General features: G+C 42.9%; 1 protein-coding gene across 1 annotated transcript; it reads right to left on the bottom strand.

The window, feature by feature from the left end:
- Nucleotides 1–6,236: 6,236 nt before the first annotated feature.
- Nucleotides 6,237–15,351, bottom strand: LOC140861475 (uncharacterized). The gene is made up of 3 exons (XM_073264498.1): nt 15,258–15,351; nt 14,512–14,789; nt 6,237–7,103 (listed from the first exon to the last, which is right to left on the bottom strand). The coding sequence occupies exons 1-3, from the start codon at nt 15,349–15,351 to the stop codon at nt 6,237–6,239; spliced, it is 1,239 nt and encodes a 412-aa protein (XP_073120599.1).
- Nucleotides 15,352–21,743: the final 6,392 nt, after the last annotated feature.

Below are 21,743 nucleotides of genomic sequence, written 5' to 3' on the forward strand. Positions count from 1 at the left end.
GCAATCTACATGTTAAAGGATGATGCAACTCTCTGGTAGGAAGGCGCAGTGACTGGTCTTGATCTTGCCAGGATGATTTGAAGGGATTTCAAGACGGCTTTATTTGAAAATTACTTCACAGAGGATGTGCGAGGCCATCTGATTCGTGACTTCATGAGCCTTGGACAGGGAGACAGGACTGTGGCCAAGTATCTGAGAAAATTCGAGCGGGAGTGTCACTTCGTGCCCAAGATTGCTACAATGGAGAGAGGCTGCGGCATTTTACTGGGAACTTGAGGTCCGATATCAAGCATATGTTTCCATGGCAGACGTGACAAAGCACAAGGTAGCGGTTAGTCGAGCGTGCCAGTCCGAGAAGGGAGGAAGAAGATGTAGGCTGACTCCCAGAAGTAGAGACAGTTCCAGCAGTCATCTAGAGGACATTCCTTGCAGCAGCCATCATAGAAGTCTTATTTTGGGTCGTCTAAGGGATCAAATTCTCCTAGACTGCATCAGCAGCAGCAGCAGCAGAGGCCGCAGGGCCATCAGCATTAGGGGACAGTTGCTCCTAGCACTGGATGGGTACCTTTCTACAGACAGCGTCAGAGGCCTCATTCTGGAAAGTGTTTGGTTGGCTCAATCAGGTGTTACCATTGCGAGGATCCGGAACAATTTCGAGGAACTGTCACAGGGCGAGGCAGACCACAGGGCGCTTGTTTGTGGTGCATGCTGAGGATGCAGATCATTATACTTTTCTTATCGCGGATAGTCCTAATTTGCGTTCTTAAATTCAGTTATTGAGATTCTTAGTTAATATTTGCATTGAAAATTGCTTGACTATTGTACTTGTGTTTTAGAAATGGATGTGTAGGATGAGAATTGGGAATTGGTTAAATTAGCATGCTCAGGATTGGACTTAGGATGCTAATTGGTTGCTCTAGAGGAACGGCCTATATCTGTTAGGAAATATTTTGCGTACAGGGAAGATTAGCCTTAGAGGTATTGTTACATTTGTGTTGCTAGATTATGGATCTACGCATTCTTTTACCTCTCAATTGTTTTTGAGGATTTTAGTAATTGTTTGCTATAGGTTATATGCGAATGTTGGGTCGGAGAGAATATTTTGAGAATTCTCTTAGAGATTTGATTGATTGCTATTGAGGAATTTAGATTTCATTTTTCTCAGGAATCGTTGAGCCAAATGATTCGGGTGAAGGGTACTATTGAGAGATGAATTAGTTTGTTGAAGATATAAAATTTGGGAATTTGGTGATAGTTCTAACTGAGTAATTAAGCATCGATTGACGTTTAGTTGATTTTGTGAGGGATTGGGAAGGTGCTTTTGGGATAGAGGAAAATCAGTTACGTGAGTCATTTTATCTATTCTTTCCGAAAATATTGGAATCCTTCTTGTAGTTCATGCATTCCTTGATTCGCATGACATTGTTCGTTGAAGATTCAGTCAATTTGGATTCGAATGATATTTCGGTTATGAATTTCGGAAATTCATATTTCTGGAGAACTTGAATTCTAAATCTGGACATGGATATTGATTTGGGTGAGTATTGTTATTCTATTCCATTGGGATCTCGATTTTATTTTGTTGACATCGGATTACACCTTGGGATTTTATTTCATTTTTGTTGAGTGCGTGCGGATTTCCTCGAGTGTAAGCCACGCTGAAAACCTTGATTTTGATTTGCATTGATGGTGGACATGATGTCATACCTGCTGGCAGTTGATCATCTGATTTGATATTTATTGATTGGCTCGTATCCATTGTTCATAGAGCCTTGAATTGATTCGCTCATCCCTTGTATTAGACTGCAAACGAGGTGTTTCCTTTTTGCAGATTTGTTTTCCAGATTATTTTATTTTGATATTGTTCTGAACCATGTATCTTCTATTTCGATTTGATTATGACCCATCAAGTTATTTATTGAGCTAAGTTATACTGAAAGTCGTCTCGACATTGTTTTGGCTCGTAACTGATAATGATTGTTAAGCACAATTAGAATTTAGTGTTTGGCCGGCACCAGATAGAATCGTGAGACTATTGATATCGAGGTTTTGTTGAGAGCCTGTTGTGATTAAATTTCAGGGCTCTTAAGAGTCGAGACTACCTTTAGTGGAGTTCACCTATAGCATAAGTTGTCAGGCGTATATAGGTATGTCTCCATAGGAGACTTTTTCGAAACAAGGTGTAGATCTCTCGTTCATTGGGATGTTGTTAGCAAGAGGATTCTCTTAGGTTCCGAGTTAGTTCAGCAAACTGCAGATATCGTGGTTCGGATTCGTGATAGGTTGAGAACCGCACAGAGTCGTTAGAAGAGTTATGCTGACCGACGACTACGAAACCTTGAGTTTGCTGTTGGAGACCTTGTGTTTGTGAGGATTGCGCTCATGAAGGGCGTGATGCGTAATGGATATGAGCCTCTGCAATTGGCGTCAGACTTGCCGTCCGAGGAATGAATAGAGCTTATCTTAGCACGGGAGGAGCAAAGATTTAGAACGCGAGTTTTTCCCTTGGTAAAGGTCCGGTGATAGAATCAGTCAGAGGAGGAGGCTCTCTTGGAGGCCAAGGTCGTTATGCGGACGTATTTTCCAGAGCTTATCGGTACTTACTCCAATTTCAAGGACGAAATTCCATTTAAGTGGGGGAGAGTTGTAACGCCCCAAAAATTTATTACCGATTTAATTGGCAATTTAAAATAATTATTGAGTTGGAAAAAAAAATTATTACTGCCAAATGAGTTATAGAGTGTATTTACAAAATACACGTGCCAATTAGTCAATGAGTTTGACTATTTCTGGATATCTGGTAATATTGGTATTTTTTAGATAATTATTGAGATATTGAAATTAAAATAATTATTTATGCCAGATACTTTAATTTAGAAGAATGTTTAACCGAGTTGACTGGTCATGGTCTAAGTTTGACTTAATAATTAATTTCAGAAATTATAAGTCTAATTGACTAGTCAAAGTCAATAATTTCAGAAATTGGTGTTAATAATTGTGGGGTGTGTGTACCAGAAAAATATCAGAATAAAGACTAATTTTACTAGTTGGACATCAAATAAATTAGTACAGATCAGAAAATTATTGATTTTCTATAGATCACAAAACACACACTGAAACACACTCAAGAAAACTCAGATCAAGATTTTTCCCCGATTTTTTTTCCCGAAATTCTCGATTTTTACTGTAGCAGTACACGGGTTGACTTCGTCGGCCGGTCATCGGTGCTCCGATGGTAAATCCGAACGGTCACAATCTAGAGGAGATCAAGACGATTCCAATGGTACCAAGTAATCAAAGTTTCAACGGTTGGATCGCCGGGAATCGTCGATTTTCTGTCGCGAGTTCACTATTCATCGTCTTCTTCGTCGGAAATTCTTGATTCAAGCTCGATTTTATTGATTTTAAAGGTACTAGATAATGCTTTGAGATGTTTAGATCATTTATCGAGCTTCTTATAGCATTTTCCGTGGAAAAATCATGCAGATCGGAGCTCGAAAAGCTTTGCCGGAATCGCTCTGTTCTTCTCTGATCTACGGCGCGTCGAAGCTCCGATCCAATCGTGGCTTAGTGCGTTGGATTCTTCTCGTTGAGCTCTACAATTCTGCCAAATTTCGTAATTTTTGGAGCTGTTCTGCGATTTTCCGGCGACCGCCGCCGCGCCGCCGTCTTCTCTGGTGAGCCACCGACCTCCGACGTCTTAACCATTTTTGATTGGTTCGACATGATAGATCCGAATATCCAAGTTTTGATTCGAGATTCGAAATCGTTAAGCGGTGAGAGCGCAATAAAGTTCGATAATTTTTGGTCAAAGTTTGACCAGAGTTGACCAGGATTGACTTTTGACCATCATATGATTTTTCGCAGATCGGAAGCCCGTTGAGGATATTTAGAGGCAGAAATCAACATATTAGGGATTTGATCTTCCAGAATTGGATAATTATGAGATTTCCGAGTTTCGATATGCGCAACCGCAACTGTATAGATTTTTCGTGCGTTTTAAACGCAAAGGCATGTTATACCCTTCCTTGCTCACACCGTTTAGATCATTATATTCACTATTTTGGTTATTAATTTGTGTTGTTGCGTTTGTATGTGGATATGATAGCTCAAATTTTAACTCATGCGTTATTCACGTTTTTATGTATTGTGGATGATTTTTCTGTCATGGCTAGGTCTTAGTTGTTGTTCAATGGCTGATGATTGGATTAGGTCCATTTGGATGTTGGTTTAAGATGTCTTGAACTAGTGTCGGCTAGGTGCACAGTTGAATGATTGTAAGGGTGGTCTATCTAGCAGGTAGCTCAGGCAGAGCTCGGGCGAGTGGGTTGTCTAGGTCGGGTAAAGGTTATTAGGGTTATATGTTATGGTTTGGTTCCGGATTATTTTATTTTGGGCCGAGTAATTTACTTAAGAGTCTAAATGTTTAGTTTATTCATTGGGTCAATTTCGTTATTGGGCCAAAGATGTTCATCGGGCTTAATTTAGTTATTGGGTCTAAAATGTTTATTTGATTTAATTTATTTATTGGGCTTGGTTGTTTATTTGGGATAAAGTGTTATTTGGGCTTGAATGAATTGATTTAGTTATAGAGCCAAGCTTATTGGGCTTAAGATATTTATTGGAGGTTTAATTTAATAATGGAGCTAAATTTGTTAATGAGCCTAAGTTGCTTAATTATTTGGTTGGGCTAAGTTCTAAGTTAGACTAAGTACTATTGTGTCAACCTAAGTTTGATCTGGGTCATTTTAAGTGTGATGGATCTAGTCTAAGTATTTTTGGGCCAGTATAAATGTTAACGAGCCAGTCTAAGTTTATGGGTTTTAGTTAAGGGGCAACAACTCAAACTAGCCAGTGGCAAACAAAATAGTCCATAAATATATATTTAATAGATCTATATGCATATTTTGATATAAGTATGATTTTTATTATGAAAAATAAATTAAATATATATTTACTGGCAAAATTTGAAGAAATTGATATTTCTATGTTCATGATTCATGCATGTATTTTATGATGAGATAACGGGAATGTAAAGAAAATATTTTTGGAAAGTTGAAGTGATTTGTGACAAACACGGGACTGGAGGTCGGGATACCGGGCCCGATGACCTTTCCAATTACGATTATGAGCCTATGGATCCCCAAAGGTTGGGTGAAGTGGCATAGGGCGTTAGGGGTACACCCCACAGGCCACCACCACGTACGATGGATTTAGATTGATCAATCGAATTAGGTTACACTTCACTGATATGACCCACAGAAAATGATTTTTATGTTTATGACATGCCAATGCTTATGTTACGTATTATATTACGTATTATGTTATGATTTAGATTACGACGCAGTTTATGCATACGATTTTACGATCATGCATGCATTAGAATCCTCTGGTTATTTTTATATACGTTATGTGATTGCATGTGATTTTATTTAGTAGTACTCGTTATTAAAGGTAGAGCATGTTGGGCCTTTAGGCTCACTAGATCTAAATGGTGTGCATGTGAGTTTTATGTTATTCAGGAGTTTGTGGTCCCGACTGGTGGTGAAGACCTCTGTGCATCCGTGGGAAGCTAGCACACCCGTGACCTTCGCGCTTTTATGTTTCAATGATTATGAGATTGTAATCAAACTATTTTTCGCATCTTATGTTATTGAGTATTTACGCATGGATTTATAATGTGTTCTAGTATTTAAGTTTTGACATGTAATCGCTTTTTATTATGTATTAAATTTTATGAAAAATATATTTTAAGTATAGATTCATATATGTATGGGCATATATGTAATATTTTAAAAAAAAAATTCCTTCGAGTTAGGGTCGTTTCAACTAAAGCTCACCTTGGCTTGATCTTCCTCCGCCAAGAGGATTTGATGATACCTCTGGTAAGCATTCATGAAGCACAAGTACTGATGCCCTGCAGTTGAGTCCACCAACTAATCAATCCGAGGTAGCGGATAACAATACTTTGGGCAATCCTTATTCAAATCTCTGAAATCAATACACATTCTCCACTTGCCTGAGCTCTTGGGGACCAAGACCACATTCGATAACCAAGTAGGGAACTGCACCTCCCTGATTTGACCTACCTTAAGGAGCTCATCCACCTCTTTCTTAAGGATTTTATATTTCTCAGGTCCAAAGTGTCTCTTTTTTTGTTTTATTTGCCGAACTCCCGAGAGAGTGTTGAGCCGGTTCACCATAATTTCTGAACTGACACCCGTGAGCTCGGATGTTTACCAGGCAAAGACACCCGTCCCCACCTCTCTTTGACTCCTCTTAGCATCACTTTTTATCTCATTTAAATAATACAACCGAGCTGACTTTTGATCAACTCGGACCACTCCCACTTCTCTGCTAATGGGAAACTTCAACTTATGATGGTAATTGGATGCTACGGCTTGAAAATTGCTCAGGGAAGAACAATCCAAAATTCCATTAAAAGAAGATGGTGTATCAACTACCGTGAAGCAAGCCATTTTGGTGGCTCGATGATCTCTACTCCCAAGAGACAATGGGAGCACTATTTGACCCAAAGGTTTCAAAGCATGGCCAGTGAACCCATATAGTTCCGTAGTAATTGGATACAACTCAAAACCTTCCAAATTCATCTGATCCAAGGTTTCTTTGAAGATAATGTTCACCGAGCTTCCTATGTCCACGAATATATGGGCCACATCATAATTGGCAATATTTAGGGTGACCAACAAGGGATAATTGTGAGGTAAGGCCACGTCTTTCAAATCTTCTCTCCCAAAACTGATGTTCGGGACAACAAAATAATTAGACTGAGGATTTACTTCAAAATTTTTCAATCTGAGCCCATGAGCTTTGCGAGCTCTTCCTAAATCGCCATATGTAGTCCCTATTGAAATCATATGGATCATACCCTTATGGGGGTGATTTGAAATTTTCTCGACCCTATCCCCTTGACCATTTTGGAGAGCTCTTTTTTGATTATCTGGTTGGTTCCCCATAACTTCATTCATCTGATTCCTCCACTGAGGAGCTTGACCATGGCGAGGAGGATTTGCTCGCTTATTCAGTTTAGCCTTGATTCGAGGATCCTCATAAATGATTCTCTGCACTTCCTCACCTAGCCTCTGACAGTCATTAGTGAAATTTTCATATTCTTGATAAAAATCGCAGAACTTATGTAGTAGCCCGTGCCCTAATTGAGTAATTAAAGGATTAATGCTAATTAATTGAATTGGGTATCGGATGGATCGGAAGCTCCGAAGGTATGATCGGAAGTTCCGAACAGGATCGGAAGCTCCGATGAGCGATCGGAGGCACCAATCGATATTACGTCAGGCATGACGTGTGGTTGGATCGGAAGCTCCGATCAGGACCGGAAGCTCCGATCACCCCTATCCGAAGTCAACAAGTGATATTTTGACACGTGGCAGATCAGGATCTTTGGAAGCTCCGATGGCAGGACCGGACGTTCCGATCGGGGTTCAGACGTTCCGATCAAGGATCGGAAGTTCCGATCATTGTCTATAAATAGAAGGCCGAGACTTCACTTTCATTTGCCAATTCCGAGTTCTCCTTTCCTTTCTAGTCCTTTTGGAGCTGTTCTAGTCTTCTTAGTCTTGGTCCGGAGGTCGGAGAGGCGTTCGGTAGTCGTAGCGGAGTTGTGCCCAAGTTCTGGAGGCATCGACATCAAAGGGCTAACGACGGACGAAGGTATAGCTTTTGCTTCCTATAAATATTTAGGAGTATGCAATAGCTTAGTTAAGACTTTTAGAGCACTTTAATGATAGTAGTATCATTTGGCAGTGTAGAGCAGACTATAGGCGTGGACCTAGAGTTGGTAGAGCTTGCACTGTATTGAGGTACGAAAGTACTGTTCGAGATATCCTGACTGAGTATGCATGTATTATGTGACTGCATGATTTATATGCCACGATATTATGCTGCATTCATTTGCATCTTGCTGTATCTCTTTCGAGATGTCTGTTAGTAGGGTTGTACCCTATCCTGTTAGTGGATGGACTTCCATCGATTTGGGTCCGGCGTATCCACAGTTATCTCGATATGGGAGCCACCTCCTGAAGCGACGGCACAGCGTGCTACATACCAGGGCCCGGTCTGTCTCTGTTATCTGATCCTTGACCTCGAGTCTATAGGGAGTTCACTTTGCATGCATGTATACTCATACTCTCGCACTGAGCGTTTTATGCTCACGTCTCGTACTCTGTATTTTCTGGACACCCTATTCCATGGGGCAGGTTTGCGATTGGACGAGGAGGGTGGAACCAGGAGGGGCTAGTCAGCGGTTGGCCGGCTGGAGCTTCGCTTAGGTTTTATTACTGTTGTTTGGGTTTATACAGCTATTCGATTTGGTTGTATATTATTGGATAATTACAGATTCCTTTACTTGGGATTGTATAATGTTATTTGGATTCCGCAGTTTTATTCTGATATCTGTTTAATTAAGTTAATTGCATGCCTAAGTTCTGTTTAGTAGGTGATCCGGGTAAGGGTCACTACATTTATGGTATCAGAGCATGCAAAAGATTTCTTGGGATTTAGTCTCATCTTGAGGTATTTTTGTAGATGTCAAATCGTGACGATCAGAGTTCTCATGATAGTGTTGGTGGGCGTTGGGGTGATGCCGACCGGGAGCCTCGTCGAGAACGGCGTCATCGTCACCATGACGACGAGCGTTTCACTGTGCGTCGATTCTTAGCTATGGGTCCTAAGCCCTTAGTTGGAGGTGAGTCTCCGGAGGATGCGGAGAACTGGTTAGACCGCATGGAGACGACTTTTCAGACTTTCCAATGCACCGATGAGCAGAAGGTGGAGACCCTTGGCTATCTTCTGGATGGGCGTGCGCGCAGGTGGTGGAGGTTTACTTCTGCACCTTTTGTTGCGGCGAGAGGAGTGGCCACCTGGGCCGAGTTCCGCACAGCTTTCCAAAAGCGGTATTTTCCTCCTGCACTCCGACAGTCGAAGGCAGGCGAGCTACTGAGTCTGCGACAGGGAACCATGTCTATCGATGAGTATCAGCAGAGGTTCTTTGATCTGCTATCCTATTGCCCCGAGATTGCTGATAGCTCAGAGATGAAGTATAATCTGTTTCTTCAGGGCCTTAATCCTGAGATCCATGACCGTGTGGCAGTTGGTGACGACATGTCATACGAGGGTTTGGTGAGCCGTTGTCACCAGGCGGAGGACAGCATTCGGCGAAATAGGTCTTTCTCTCAGTCGAGACCTGCTAATTCTTTGGGTCCCCGTGCCCAAACTTTCAAGAAGTCTGGATCTTCTTCTTCCTCTGGTTCTGGGGGTGTTGTCCGTTTCGGTAAGAAGGACAAGTGTGATCACTGTGGGAAGAACCATCCATCCGACAAGTGCCGTAGAGCTTCTGGAGCTTGTTTCCATTATGGAGAGACTGGTCATATCCGGAGGGATTGTCCACAGTCTGGGGGAGGCGGTTCTGGTTCAGGTTCAGGATCGGGTTCTCAGGCTACCGTACAGCAGAGGTCGCAGGGACAGTCTGCTGGGAGTTCTCATTTGAGGCCACGAGCTTCTGGCCAGGTGTTTGCCCTGAGACATGATCAGGCTGTGGAGGAGAATGAGAAAGTCATCGCAGGTACATTTATGCTTTATGGTATACCTGCTCTTGTACTTATTGACACTGGTGCATCTCATTCCTTCATTTCTGCACGTTTTGTTAAGAGGCATAAGTTACCATGCATTGCACTAGACGTAGTGATGTCTGTTTCTACTCCGACGGGCCAATCTGCTTTGGCTAAGCGTCTAGTGATGGGTTGCCCTTTAGAGTTTGAAGGGAACGTTCTGTTGGCGAATCTCATGGTCCTGGCGATGGACGACTTTGATTGCATTCTGGGAATAGATGTGCTGACTACCTATCGAGCTTCAGTGGACTGCTATCAGAGATTAGTACGCTTTCATCCGGAAGGGAGTGAGAGTTGGTTTTTCTATGGTGAGGGAGCGCGACCCCCGATGCCTTTGGTATCAGCTTTGAGAGCCTGTCGAGCTCTAGAGTCTGGCGGGGAAGGCTACCTTATCTATGCAGTTGATTTGTCCGCTGAGAGTATTGGGATAGAGAGCATTCCTGTTGTGGATGAATTTCCAGATGTGTTTCCTGATGAGATTCCGGGTTTTCCTCCTGCTAGGGAAGTCGAGTTTGGCATAGAGTTGATGCCGGGTACTTCGTCTATTTCTAGAGCACCGTATCGTCTGGCTCCGTCAGAGATGCGTGAGTTGAAGAATCAGCTACAGGATCTTTTGGACAAGGGGTACATTCGTCCTAGTGTATCTCCTTGGGGAGCTCCTGTTCTCTTCGTGAAGAAGAAGGATGGGTCGATGCGGCTGTGCATTGACTATCGGCAGCTGAATCGAGTCACTGTGAAGAACAAGTATCCGTTGCCTCGTGTTGATGACTTGTTTGACCAGCTGCAGGGCACATCAATTTACTCCAAGATTGACTTGAGATCTGGGTATCATCAGTTGAGAGTCCGTGATCAGGACGTAGCCAAGACTGCATTCCGTACTCGCTATGGGCATTACGAGTTCCTAGTGATGCCATTTGGTTTGACTAATGCGCCGGCTATATTCATGGATCTGATGAACCGTGTCTTCAGGGAGTATTTGGACAAGTTTGTCGTGGTCTTCATTGACGACATCCTGGTTTATTCGCGTAATACGGAAGAGCATGTTTCTCACTTGCGGTTGGTACTGCAGACTCTTCGAGATGAGCAATTGTACGCCAAGCTGAGCAAGTGTGAGTTCTGGATGGATAGAGTGGTTTTTCTTGGCCATATCATATCCAGGGAGGGGATTTCTGTTGATCCAAGCAAGATTGAAGCGGTACTTAATTGGTCGCGTCCGACGACAGTTGCTGAGATCCGTAGTTTTCTGGGTCTAGCAGGGTATTATCGTCGCTTCATTCTGAACTTCTCTCAGTTAGCTCGACCGTTGACGCAGCTTACCCGCAAGGATGTGGATTTTGAGTGGTCCTCCGAGTGTGAGGAGAATTTCCGTGAGCTTCGACGGCGGTTGACTTCTGCGCCGGTGTTGGCATTACCGTCAGGATCTGGAGGGAATGTAGTTTACACGGATGCTTCTCTTCAGGGGTTAGGTTGTGTCCTGACTCAGAATGGGCATGTGATCGCATACGCTTCTAGACAGCTGAAACTTCACGAGGACAACTACCCAGTCCATGATTTGGAGTTAGCAGCCATTGTGTTTGCTTTGAAGATCTGGCGTCATTATCTGTATGGCGAGAAATTTGAGATCTTCACCAACCATAAGAGTCTCAAGTATTTGTTCACTCAGGCAGAATTGAACATGAGACAGAGACGTTGGATGGACTTGCTTAAGGACTATGATTGCGAGATTAAGTACCATCCGGGAGCTGCTAATCTCACCGCTGATTCTTTGAGTCGCAAGGTGCGACTATCCGCACTTCAGACTTGTTCGATGTCTAGTGCGATCAGTGACTGTTGTACTTCAGGTTTTACCTTCAAGCATAAGAAAGGTATGCAGAGTATCCAGATGTTTGCGATATTATCTGAGCCAACCTTGTATTCGCGGATCCGAGATGCTCAGATGTCTGATTCAAAGACCCAGCGTTTAGCTCGTCTAGCTAACGAGGGTAGCTCGTCTGGATTTCATTATCAGTCAGATGGCTTTTTGTGTTTGTCTGGTAGGCTTGTGATTCCACAGGATGAAGAGTTGCGAGAGGAGATTTTGTCTCAGGCGCATCGCACTAAGTTGAGTATTCATCCTGGGAGCAGCAAGATGTACAAGGATCTACGTACTCGTTTCTGGTGGAAGGGAATGAAACGCAGTGTTTATCAGTTTGTTTCGAGATGTTTGGTGTGTCAACAGGTCAAGGCAGAGCACCGACGACCTGGAGGATTGCTTCACAGTCTGCCTATTCCTGAATGGAAATGGGAGTTTATCACAATGGACTTTGTGACCCATTTGCCGGTATCCCCGAGGAACTGTGATGCTATCTGGGTGGTGGTGGACCGACTCACCAAGTCAGCGCATTTCATTGCCTATAGCCGAGAGTACTCTGTGGATCGCATGGCACGGATGTACATTCAGGAGATCGTTCGACTTCATGGAGTGCCTGTGAGCATTGTCAGCGATCGGGACCCCAGGTTTACTTCTAGATTCTGGGGGAGTGTTCAGCGTGCGATGGGTACTACTCTCAGTTTGAGTACAGCCTATCATCCGGAGACTGATGGTCAATCAGAGCGCACTATCCGTACGTTAGAAGATATGCTTAGAGCGTGCGTCATGGATTTTGGTTCAGCCTGGCAGGATCATTTGCCGTTGATCGAGTTCGCTTACAACAACAGCTATCATACTAGTATTGGGATGGCACCTTTTGAGGCGTTGTATGGGCGACGTTGTCGTACTCCACTCTTTTGGGAAGAATTGGGGGAGAGACAGGCTGAGGGACCGGAATTTATCCAGCAGGCGATAGACATTGTTGATCAGATCAAGAAACGGATTAAGACTGCACAGGATCGTCAGGCCAGCTATGCTAATATCAAGCGTAGGCCTTTGCAGTTCGAGGTCGGGGAGAAAGTGTTTCTGAGAGTGTCACCTTTCCGCAAGATTCTCAGATTTGGCCTTAAGGGCAAGTTGTCTCCCAGATTTATCGGTCCATTTGAGATCTTGGAGAGTATTGGCGATTTGGCTTATCGACTAGATTTGCCACCGCATCTATCCAGCATTCACGACGTGTTCCACGTATCTCTGTTGCGACGGTATGTGGCGGATGAATCTCATATTCTGCAGCGATCTGAGGTTCAGGTAGACAAGGATTTGACTTATGTTGAGAAACCTCTTCGCATCCTTGATTATAAGGATAAGGTTTTACGGAACAAAGTCATTCCTTTGGTTTTAGTTCAGTGGCAGCGCCGAGGCACTGAGGAAGCTACTTGGGAGCTTGAGGACGGGATGCGTAAAGACCATCCCGAGTTGTTTTGATTTCATTCTTTAAGTTGTATTCAGTTGCAAATTCTGTAAACGTTTGATTGAATAAAGAATGTTTCTGATTTCTGTATTTGCGTTCGGTACTTAAGATCTGATTTCGAGGACGAAATATCTTAAGTGGGGGAGAATGTAGTAGCCCGTGCCCTAATTAAGTAATTAAAGGATTAATGCTAATTAATTGAATTGGGTATCGGACGGATCGGAAGCTCCGAAGGAACGATTGGAAGTTCCGAACAGGATCGGAAGCTCCGATGAGCGATCGGAGGCACCGATCGATATTACGTCAGGCATGACGTGTGGTTGGATCGGAAGCTCCGATCACCCCTATCCGAAGTCAACAAGTGATATTTTGACACGTGGCAGATCAGGATCTTCGGAAGCTCCGATGGCAGGATCGGACGTTCCGATCGGGGTTCGGACGTTCCGATCAAGGATCGGAAGTTCCGATCGTTGTCTATAAATAGAAGGCCGAGACTTCACTTTTATTTGCCAATTCCGAGTTCTCCTTTCCTTTCTAGTCCTTTTGGAGCTGTTCTAGTCTTCTTAGGCTTGGTCCGGAGGTCGGAGAGGCGTTCGGTAGTCGTAGCGGAGTTGTGCCCAAGTTCTGGAGGCATCGACATCAAAGGGCTAACGACGGACGAAGGTATAGCTTTTGCTTCCTATAAATATTTAGGAGTATGCAATAGCTTAGTTAAGGCTTTTAGAGCACTTTAATGATAGTAGTATCATTTGGCAGTGTAGAGCAGACTATAGGCGTGGACCTAGAGTTGGTAGAGCTTGCACTGTATTGAGGTACGAAAGTACTGTTCGAGATATCCTGACTGAGTATGCATGTATTATGTGACTGCATGATTTATATGCCACGATATTATGCTGCATTCATTTGCATCTTGCTGTATCTCTTTCGAGATGTCTGTTAGTAGGGTTGTACCCTATCCTGTTAGTGGATGGACTTCCATCGATTTGGGTCCGGCATATCCACAGTTATCTCGGTATGGGAGCCACCTCCTGAAGCGACGGCACAGCGTGCTACATACCAGGGCCCGGTCTGTCTCTGTTATCTGATCCTTGACCTCGAGTCTATAGGGAGTTCACTTTGCATGCATGTATACTCATACTCTCGCACTGAGCGTTTTATGCTCACGTCTCGTACTCTGTATTTTCTGGACACCCTATTCCATGGGGCAGGTTTGCGATTGGACGAGGAGGGTGGATCCAGGAGGGGCTAGTCAGCGGTTGGCCGGCTGGAGCTTCGCTTAGGTTTTATTACTGTTGTTTGGGTTTATACAGCTATTCGATTTGGTTGTATATTATTGGATAATTACAGATTCCTTTACTTGGGATTGTATAATGTTATTTGGATTCCGCAGTTTTATTCTGATATCTGTTTAATTAAGTTAATTGCATGCCTAAGTTCTGTTTAGTAGGTGATCCGGGTAAGGGTCACTACAACTTATGAGATGGAGGCAATCGCGGACCTCTCTCCGCATTCCATGGTCTCACGAGTACTTACCTCTCCTCACATACTTGCATCGCCTTTTCCAAGCTTACTGAAAGAGGTACATAAGGATAAGGTCCCTCAGCCCTGATTGGCGCTTCTGCAGCCTTCTTTCTTCCTTCTTCCACCTTCCCTTCCGCCTTCATTCCAAAATTGCTACCTGATTTACTTTTGGATGTCCCTTCCAACCTTCTCGGTCTCTGCGCATCTTCTAAATTTACATACTTCTTCGCTCGGCTGAGGAGCTCATCAAAAGTTAAAGGAGGATTTTTAACCAAAGATTTGAAAAACTCTCCTCCTCTTAACCCTTGGGTGAAGAGTTTACCAAAGTATCAGAAGTTGCAGCCGATACCTCTAGAGTTTTTGTATTGAAACATTGGATGTACTGCCGTAGGGGCTCCACCTCGGATTGCTTTAGATTAAAAAAACTGAGAGAAGACTTCAAGTATCTCTTACTACTTGAAAGCTGATGCACAAAAGCTGAGCTGAAATCATTGAAACTCCGAATGCTGCCGGGATGCAAGAGATTGAACCATTGCTAAGACAACCTCACCAAGGTGGTGAGGAAAACCCGTCATTTGATTGCATCCGAGTAATTGTGCAACAAGGCAGCATTTTCAAAGCTCCCCGAGTGTTCTTCTGGGTCTGAGCTCCCATCATACTCCCCCAAAGTGGGCTTTTTGAAATTTTCAAGGAGATCTTCGTCCGAAAATCTCGAGAGAACGAACTCTCCCTTTGCATTGTCCCCAGCCAACCTCCGACTTGCCGACCCAACCTCTTAAGCTCCTCCCACATGCATCCATTTGGTTGGGCTGACCTACCGGTGCAGGAGGTGGTGGTGGATTCTGGTTCAGGGCCGTTTGTACCATTTGGGTGATCAGCTGAGTGAACTAATCTAGGGTCATTTTAGCCACATTCCTCTCTCCTCGTCCTCTACCTGCCATGTCTACGTCTTATCTCTAATTTCCCACAGACGACGCCAATTTATACCTATCAATAATGTGAACTCCTTGGATGAGCTGATTAGCCGAGCAAACGAAACTCCTCCAACCTATGATGAGCTGATGCTGACCTGAAACCACAAGAAAGAGCATTAAGAGGGGCCAAAAGGTGTTCCAGCATATCCCCTCAGACGCTCAATTCTGATGTTAGGATAGCGATATATAGTGAGTGGTGTGTGAACTCGAGTGAACCTGGTATTTATAGGAGAGGGATCCGGATTTGACTCTTACCTTCCTTATCAAAAACCCGCGAATCCCGTGATTGCAATCCCGAATACTTAGGCTGAGATCTCGCCCAAATCTTGTCTAACAAAGAAAAAACTAATACGATTCATCTGAACTGAACAACCACCACCAGGACACTATATGTAGCGACCCAACCCGGATTCACTACCTAATCAGAGTTAGAGCATAATTAAGCATGCAATAAATATAAATACATTAATTCGCCGCGGAAGACTTAAAAATAAAAGTTGATCGGCGGAATACAACCGACTAAACAAATTCGATATACAATCCAATCAAATAATTAATCTTAAAGGCAAAGTAAAACCTACAGCTAAACTTGATGTCTTCTCTAGTTGTTGGCCTCTCCAAGTTACTGGGCGCACTACCTGTACCTGTACCTGCACCTGCACCTGCACCTGCCCCGTCGAATAGGGTGTCCAGACATACAGAAATACTGGACGTGAGCGACTACGCTCAATAAAAAAACAATGATATATAAAATATATGCAACACATAAATGACTTTAAAATAAGGGTAAATTAGTCTGCTCAGGGGCGCCATGAATATACAGTGTTGTGCTAGATAGCTAGTCTGCGGGGTCGCTCGTATATTCTCCTATCAACTATAGTGTCTACTTCACCATCGTGGTCGCTCTTAGTGATAGCAAAACAAGGGGCTGAACCTCCCAAGACACCAATCCATAAGGAGTAACTCATCACCAATGCAAAATGTCATGACTCACATCTCACGGGATGCAGTCTCATGTAAAATCATGCATGTGCTAAAGCAGTAACATGGAAAAAACATAGCACATACTCATGCAACACATATATCATATATCATGCAGGCCATCTCAGTCAGTACTTACGTACCTCACTAAAGAAAGTCCTACCAGTCCCACTCTAGGTTCTCAAGCATATCATCTGCTCTACAATGCAAACATCCATGCATAGTTATTTAAGCTCTAAAATTCTTAACTAAGCTATTGCATACTCCTAAATAATTTAAGGAGACCATAGTTATACCTGCATCCGTCGTCAGCCCGCTGATGGCGACTGCCTCAAAACTTAGGCATAGCTCCGCTACGACGCCGGGATCGCTCCGCTACTTCCGAATTCCCAATAGGACGCCTAGAACTCCCTAGATCTGACTAGAAAGGGCTAAAAACGAGAGAGAAGAGAGGAATGAGCGAGTTGGAATGAGCCTCGGATCCCATATTTATAGACGGAGATCGGACCGTCCGATCCCTGATCGAAACATTCAATCGTGAACGGAGCATCCGATCATCATCATTGTAGCCTCCGATGTCCCATCCAGACGTAACCAATGATGTCACATTGCTGACGTTGATGATGACCCCAGCCCTATCTAGATCAGAGCGTCCGATCCTGCAGAAGGAGCATCCAATCGAATCGGAGCGTCCGATCTGTCCCATCGGAGCTTCCGATCTGTCCTGACATTAATTGCTTAGTTAACATTGATTAATCCCCTAATAACCTTATTTAGATACGGGTTACTAAATTATCCCCCCTTAAAAGATTTTTTCGAGAAATCTAGGGAATACCTGAGAATGTATCTCAACCCCTGATTGTCATTCACGGGAAATTCTGATTCAGAACAACTGGTCGAAATAACTTCCGACAATATAAAATCTTGGCACGAGACCACAAGTCTGTTGGTAGTGGCCGAACTATTTCAGTATCTCCTCAACTAGAATCGCTAAAGATTCTTCCATCGAGCTGACATTCGTAACTTTTGGGCACTGATCTTGTACCAATTGGCCATGAGCCAATAGAGCACAAACTCTTGCTTGCTCAAGATCACCATCCCAAGGAAAATCTTATATAGACAAAACCCACGTCATAACCTAACTGGTTTGCGACATTCGTCAAAACATTAACTAGATCCAACCATCTACTGGTTCCAAAAAAACTCTCGGTGCAGAATACACATCCCAACACCGCCCTGATATAACAACTCATGAATCTCTCCTCAAGAGAATTCAGTTCACACAAATCTTATACTTCAACGTAACTGTTTACAAATATTCTTAGACTGGGGTAATCTTTCCACAACTCTATGAAGCACAACCAAGCTTCCAGAGCAACACTGGGAAACAACCCACCATGTCTAGTACAAATCGTACTTCACATTTTTCAGTGTAGCTCAACACTGTGTCATGATGAAACTCTCATCACATGACAATCATTTCACAAAATCCTCCCTTAACCAGTGGTCTGTGAAGCTATACGCATACGCTGCAATGGCAATCATCACATCTCTGATGAACTACATCATCTCGACCACAGGTTACTCACCTATGAATTTCAATCGATAGGCTAGTCAAATATCTCTACAGGATTTAGTTAACTTTGGGCATTCTCCTGATAGTTATACATACTTGCATTCACTGTACATACATCTAGACTAAGGCAAGCTCCCACCAAAATGTTCAACTGGGACATTCCACAGTACACCAGCATATGGAAACGTTTCCTATCTCATCTCGAAACACGACAGTCATTTGCACCTGGTATAACTTATCTCGGAGTCTCTGATGATATTATCATCACAAATTCTATCCTCGCAAGATCTGACCAACTGATCTTAAAAGAAACGAGTCCCCACGGATTCAATATTTCCACTAACTCATGTTCTTGTTAAAACGCATCAGTCCTAACGTGAATTGGAAAAGACTAAGATTCTTGACGAACACGTCACTCCTGGCACTAGCATAATCCACCTAGTTACCAAGTACTTCAAAGAATACGTCTAGCGTTAACACGCTCGGAATAATCTTCACGACACGTCACGTACCCGACTATTGGCTATTGCTGAAACACAATAAACTTAACAATCAGTCCACACTGATGTGTCCCATCTTTAGACAAGATGCATTGTCCTTCGCACTGGTTAATGACATTCGACCTCGATCCATTTTAGTATTCCCATGGCACAGCACATTAGAATCTAACTAGAAAGATTCGTGGCAACAATCCTGATAGACTCTGAAAACCAAATCTCGGTAATTGTTTCACATTATGACCAAAAAACTGATGTGTACTTGATCATTCCTATTGGAATTCCCAATACATGATGGATCTTAATTCAATGGCATTCTCAGATGTCACGGCTGGAACACTTTAGCAAAATATTCTATTGGCAGTCCTCGAGAATTGTTGTTCACTAACAACATGGAGAAACCACTTGATCCCTTCCTTACTCAACCTTGAGTATACTATTTCTAATACTAAGCAATTGCTTTGATCAATTTCGGCTTCTTTTTAACAATAAAGCACTATCCTGGGAAATTACCAATTCCCTTGCTAGCTCTTAATACTGCTGAAAGCCAGGTTATCACCCAAACTGGACCACACAAATCAGCTTGAAATCATCCTCGATTAGCAGCAATCCCAAAAGATTCGTCTCTGGCAATCATAGAGATTCCAATTATTCCCAAATCGCTAACTGCTCTGAGGTGTACCAAGTACCAATCTCCTTAAGAACAATGCGTAGAAGTACCATCCCAAGTACCTCTCGATTCACTACATCCAAACCATCACTGCTTGGACTTACTTATCAACCACGTTGATCTACTGTGGTTTGCACTTGACCCATCAATGTCGATCAAATCAGACAACCACTGATCCTTGCGACCTACATGGCTCGATCAATAACCTTGACCCAATTATCACAAGTCTTCCCAAACACTTGGAATGACCAAAATCACACTGAATTTAGCATGCATATCCTCGACAACATCAGTCAATAGCTAAGAATAGTCATTGGAACTCATCTTGCGCCATTTCAGAACTATTAACCGCTACCTTGTTCACTCAAAGCGAACACCAAGGCATACTATACCCAAACAATTTCCTCGATCTATCAACCTAGATCATTTTCATCCCATGGAAAATCCTATGCTTAGTCTTGGAAGACATCAAACGATACTTCGTGCCATCACTGGAATAAATCCAACTACCTACTAGATCCATCCGTCTAGTAATATCTCCTATATCAAAACCTACCTGCTCAGAGCACTCACTCGTCAAGGAAATTCTCCCACGACTAGTTCTGACAGCAAAAAATTCCAAACCAAAATATTTGACAATAGCCAGACGGTAACTACAACAACTGATACAAAAACCCGGTATCTATCCATACCAAGGTCATACCCCTGTTGTGACCGTTACCAATCCCTAGACTGAGTAGCCTTCCCACTTCCACCAACTGAAGCGCAAAGGCTTCCAGGTATACTGGAATAGGGCCGCGCCTCCTCACGTCTACTCCTGGTAATATCTCACAACTCTTGGTATTACTCGACCTGGAACTCGGATGAAAATCCGTCATCACAAGGTCTCAATCTAAAGAGTTCAAACAAACTACTGTTCTAAGGAAACAACCTAGAACAAAACCCAACGTTCAAAAGAAAGCAGTTTAGAACAATACTCTCATGCCTCCTGAGGAATCACCTCATCCCTGGCACTAACCATAGTCAATCACCTAACTAGGTCAATCCTAGGAAAACACCTAAACTAACCATACGTCAATCAGTTACAACCGGCTTACTAAAAATCTATGAGTTACAACAGTTGAACACTAATCAACTAATCACTAGATTAATCTCAAAGTAATACATGTATCATTGTTTCAAGGTATGTACAATTTATCTATTACAATCCTATGTAATACAAATTCAGTATAAAAAAATACAATGAAAATGTACAACCAATAACTTGAAATGATACAACCAGTGTCTAATGATTCATTACAAATGAAATACTGTTTACAACAACACAATATTAAATCATCGTACTTGATCTTGATTTTGAGCATGAAGTTTCTCATCAATCCTACAAGGGTAACCCAAAGTCTCAATAATATATCCCAAGTCTCTTTGCATGCTGCTCAGATACCAATAAATGTAGCGGCTCAATCAGGATCCACTACCTAATCAGAGTTAGAGCAAAATTAAGCATGCAATTAAAATAAATACATTAATTCGCAACAGAAGACTTAAAATAAAAGCTGATCGGCAGAATACAACTGACTAAACAAATTCGATATACAACTCAATCGAATAATTAATCCTAAAGGAAAAGTAAAACCTACAGCTAAACTTTCTGTCTTCTCTGGTTGCTGGCCTCTCCAAGCTACTGGACGCACTACCTGTACCTGCTCCTGCCCCGTCGAATGGGATGTCTAGACATACATAAATACTGGATGTGAGCGACTACGTTCAATACGGAAGCAATGATATATAAAATATATGCAGCACATAAGTGACTTTAAAACAAGGGTAAATCAATCTGCTCAGGGGCACCATGAATTTACAGTGTCGTGCGGGATAGCTAGTCTGCGGGGTCGCTCGTATATTTCCCTATCAAGTATAGAGTCTAATCCACCATCGTGGTCGCTCCTAGAGATAGAAATACCAGAGGCTGAACCTCTCCAAACACGAATCCATAAGGAGTAACTCATCATCGATGGAAACTTTCATGACTCACATCTCATGGGATGCAATCTCATGTAAAATCATGCATGTGCTAAAGCAGTAACATGGAAAACACATAAGACATACTCATCCAACACATATATCATATGTCATGCTGGTCATCTCAGTCAGTACTTACGTACCTCACTAAAGACCGTCATAGTAGTCCCACTCTAGGTTCTCAAGCATATCATCAGCTCTACAATGCAAAAATCCATGCATAATTATTTAAGCTCTAAAAGTCTTAACTAAGCTATTTCATACTCCTAGATAGTTTAAGGAGACCATAATTATACATGCGTCCGTCGGCAGCCCGTTGATGACGACTGCCTCAAAACTTAGGCACAGCTCCGCTACAACGCTGGGATTGCTCCGTTACTTTTGTATTCCCAATAGAACGCCTATAACTCCCTAGATCTGACTAGAAAGGGCTAAGAACGAGAGAGAAGAGAGGAATGAGCGAGTTGGAATGAGCCTCGGATCCCGTATTTATAGACGAAGATCGAACCATCCGATCGTGAACGGAGCGTCCAATCAT

This window comes from Henckelia pumila, chromosome 4 (genome assembly GCF_033568475.1).
Source record: "Henckelia pumila isolate YLH828 chromosome 4, ASM3356847v2, whole genome shotgun sequence".
NCBI classification, from domain to species: Eukaryota; Viridiplantae; Streptophyta; class Magnoliopsida; order Lamiales; family Gesneriaceae; genus Henckelia; species Henckelia pumila.

Coding starts and splice junctions, on each gene's coding strand:
- LOC140861475 (XM_073264498.1), bottom strand. CDS start 15,351: ATGGTACAAACGGCCCTGAACCAGAATCCACCACCACCTCCTGCACCG. Junction 14,790..15,257: donor ATGTGGGAGGAGCTTAAGAG/GTTGGGTCGGCA, acceptor TCTTCACCCAAG/GGTTAAGAGGAGGAGAGTTT. Junction 7,104..14,511: donor GCTTGGAAAAGGCGATGCAA/GTATGTGAGGAG, acceptor AATGACTGTCAG/AGGCTAGGTGAGGAAGTGCA.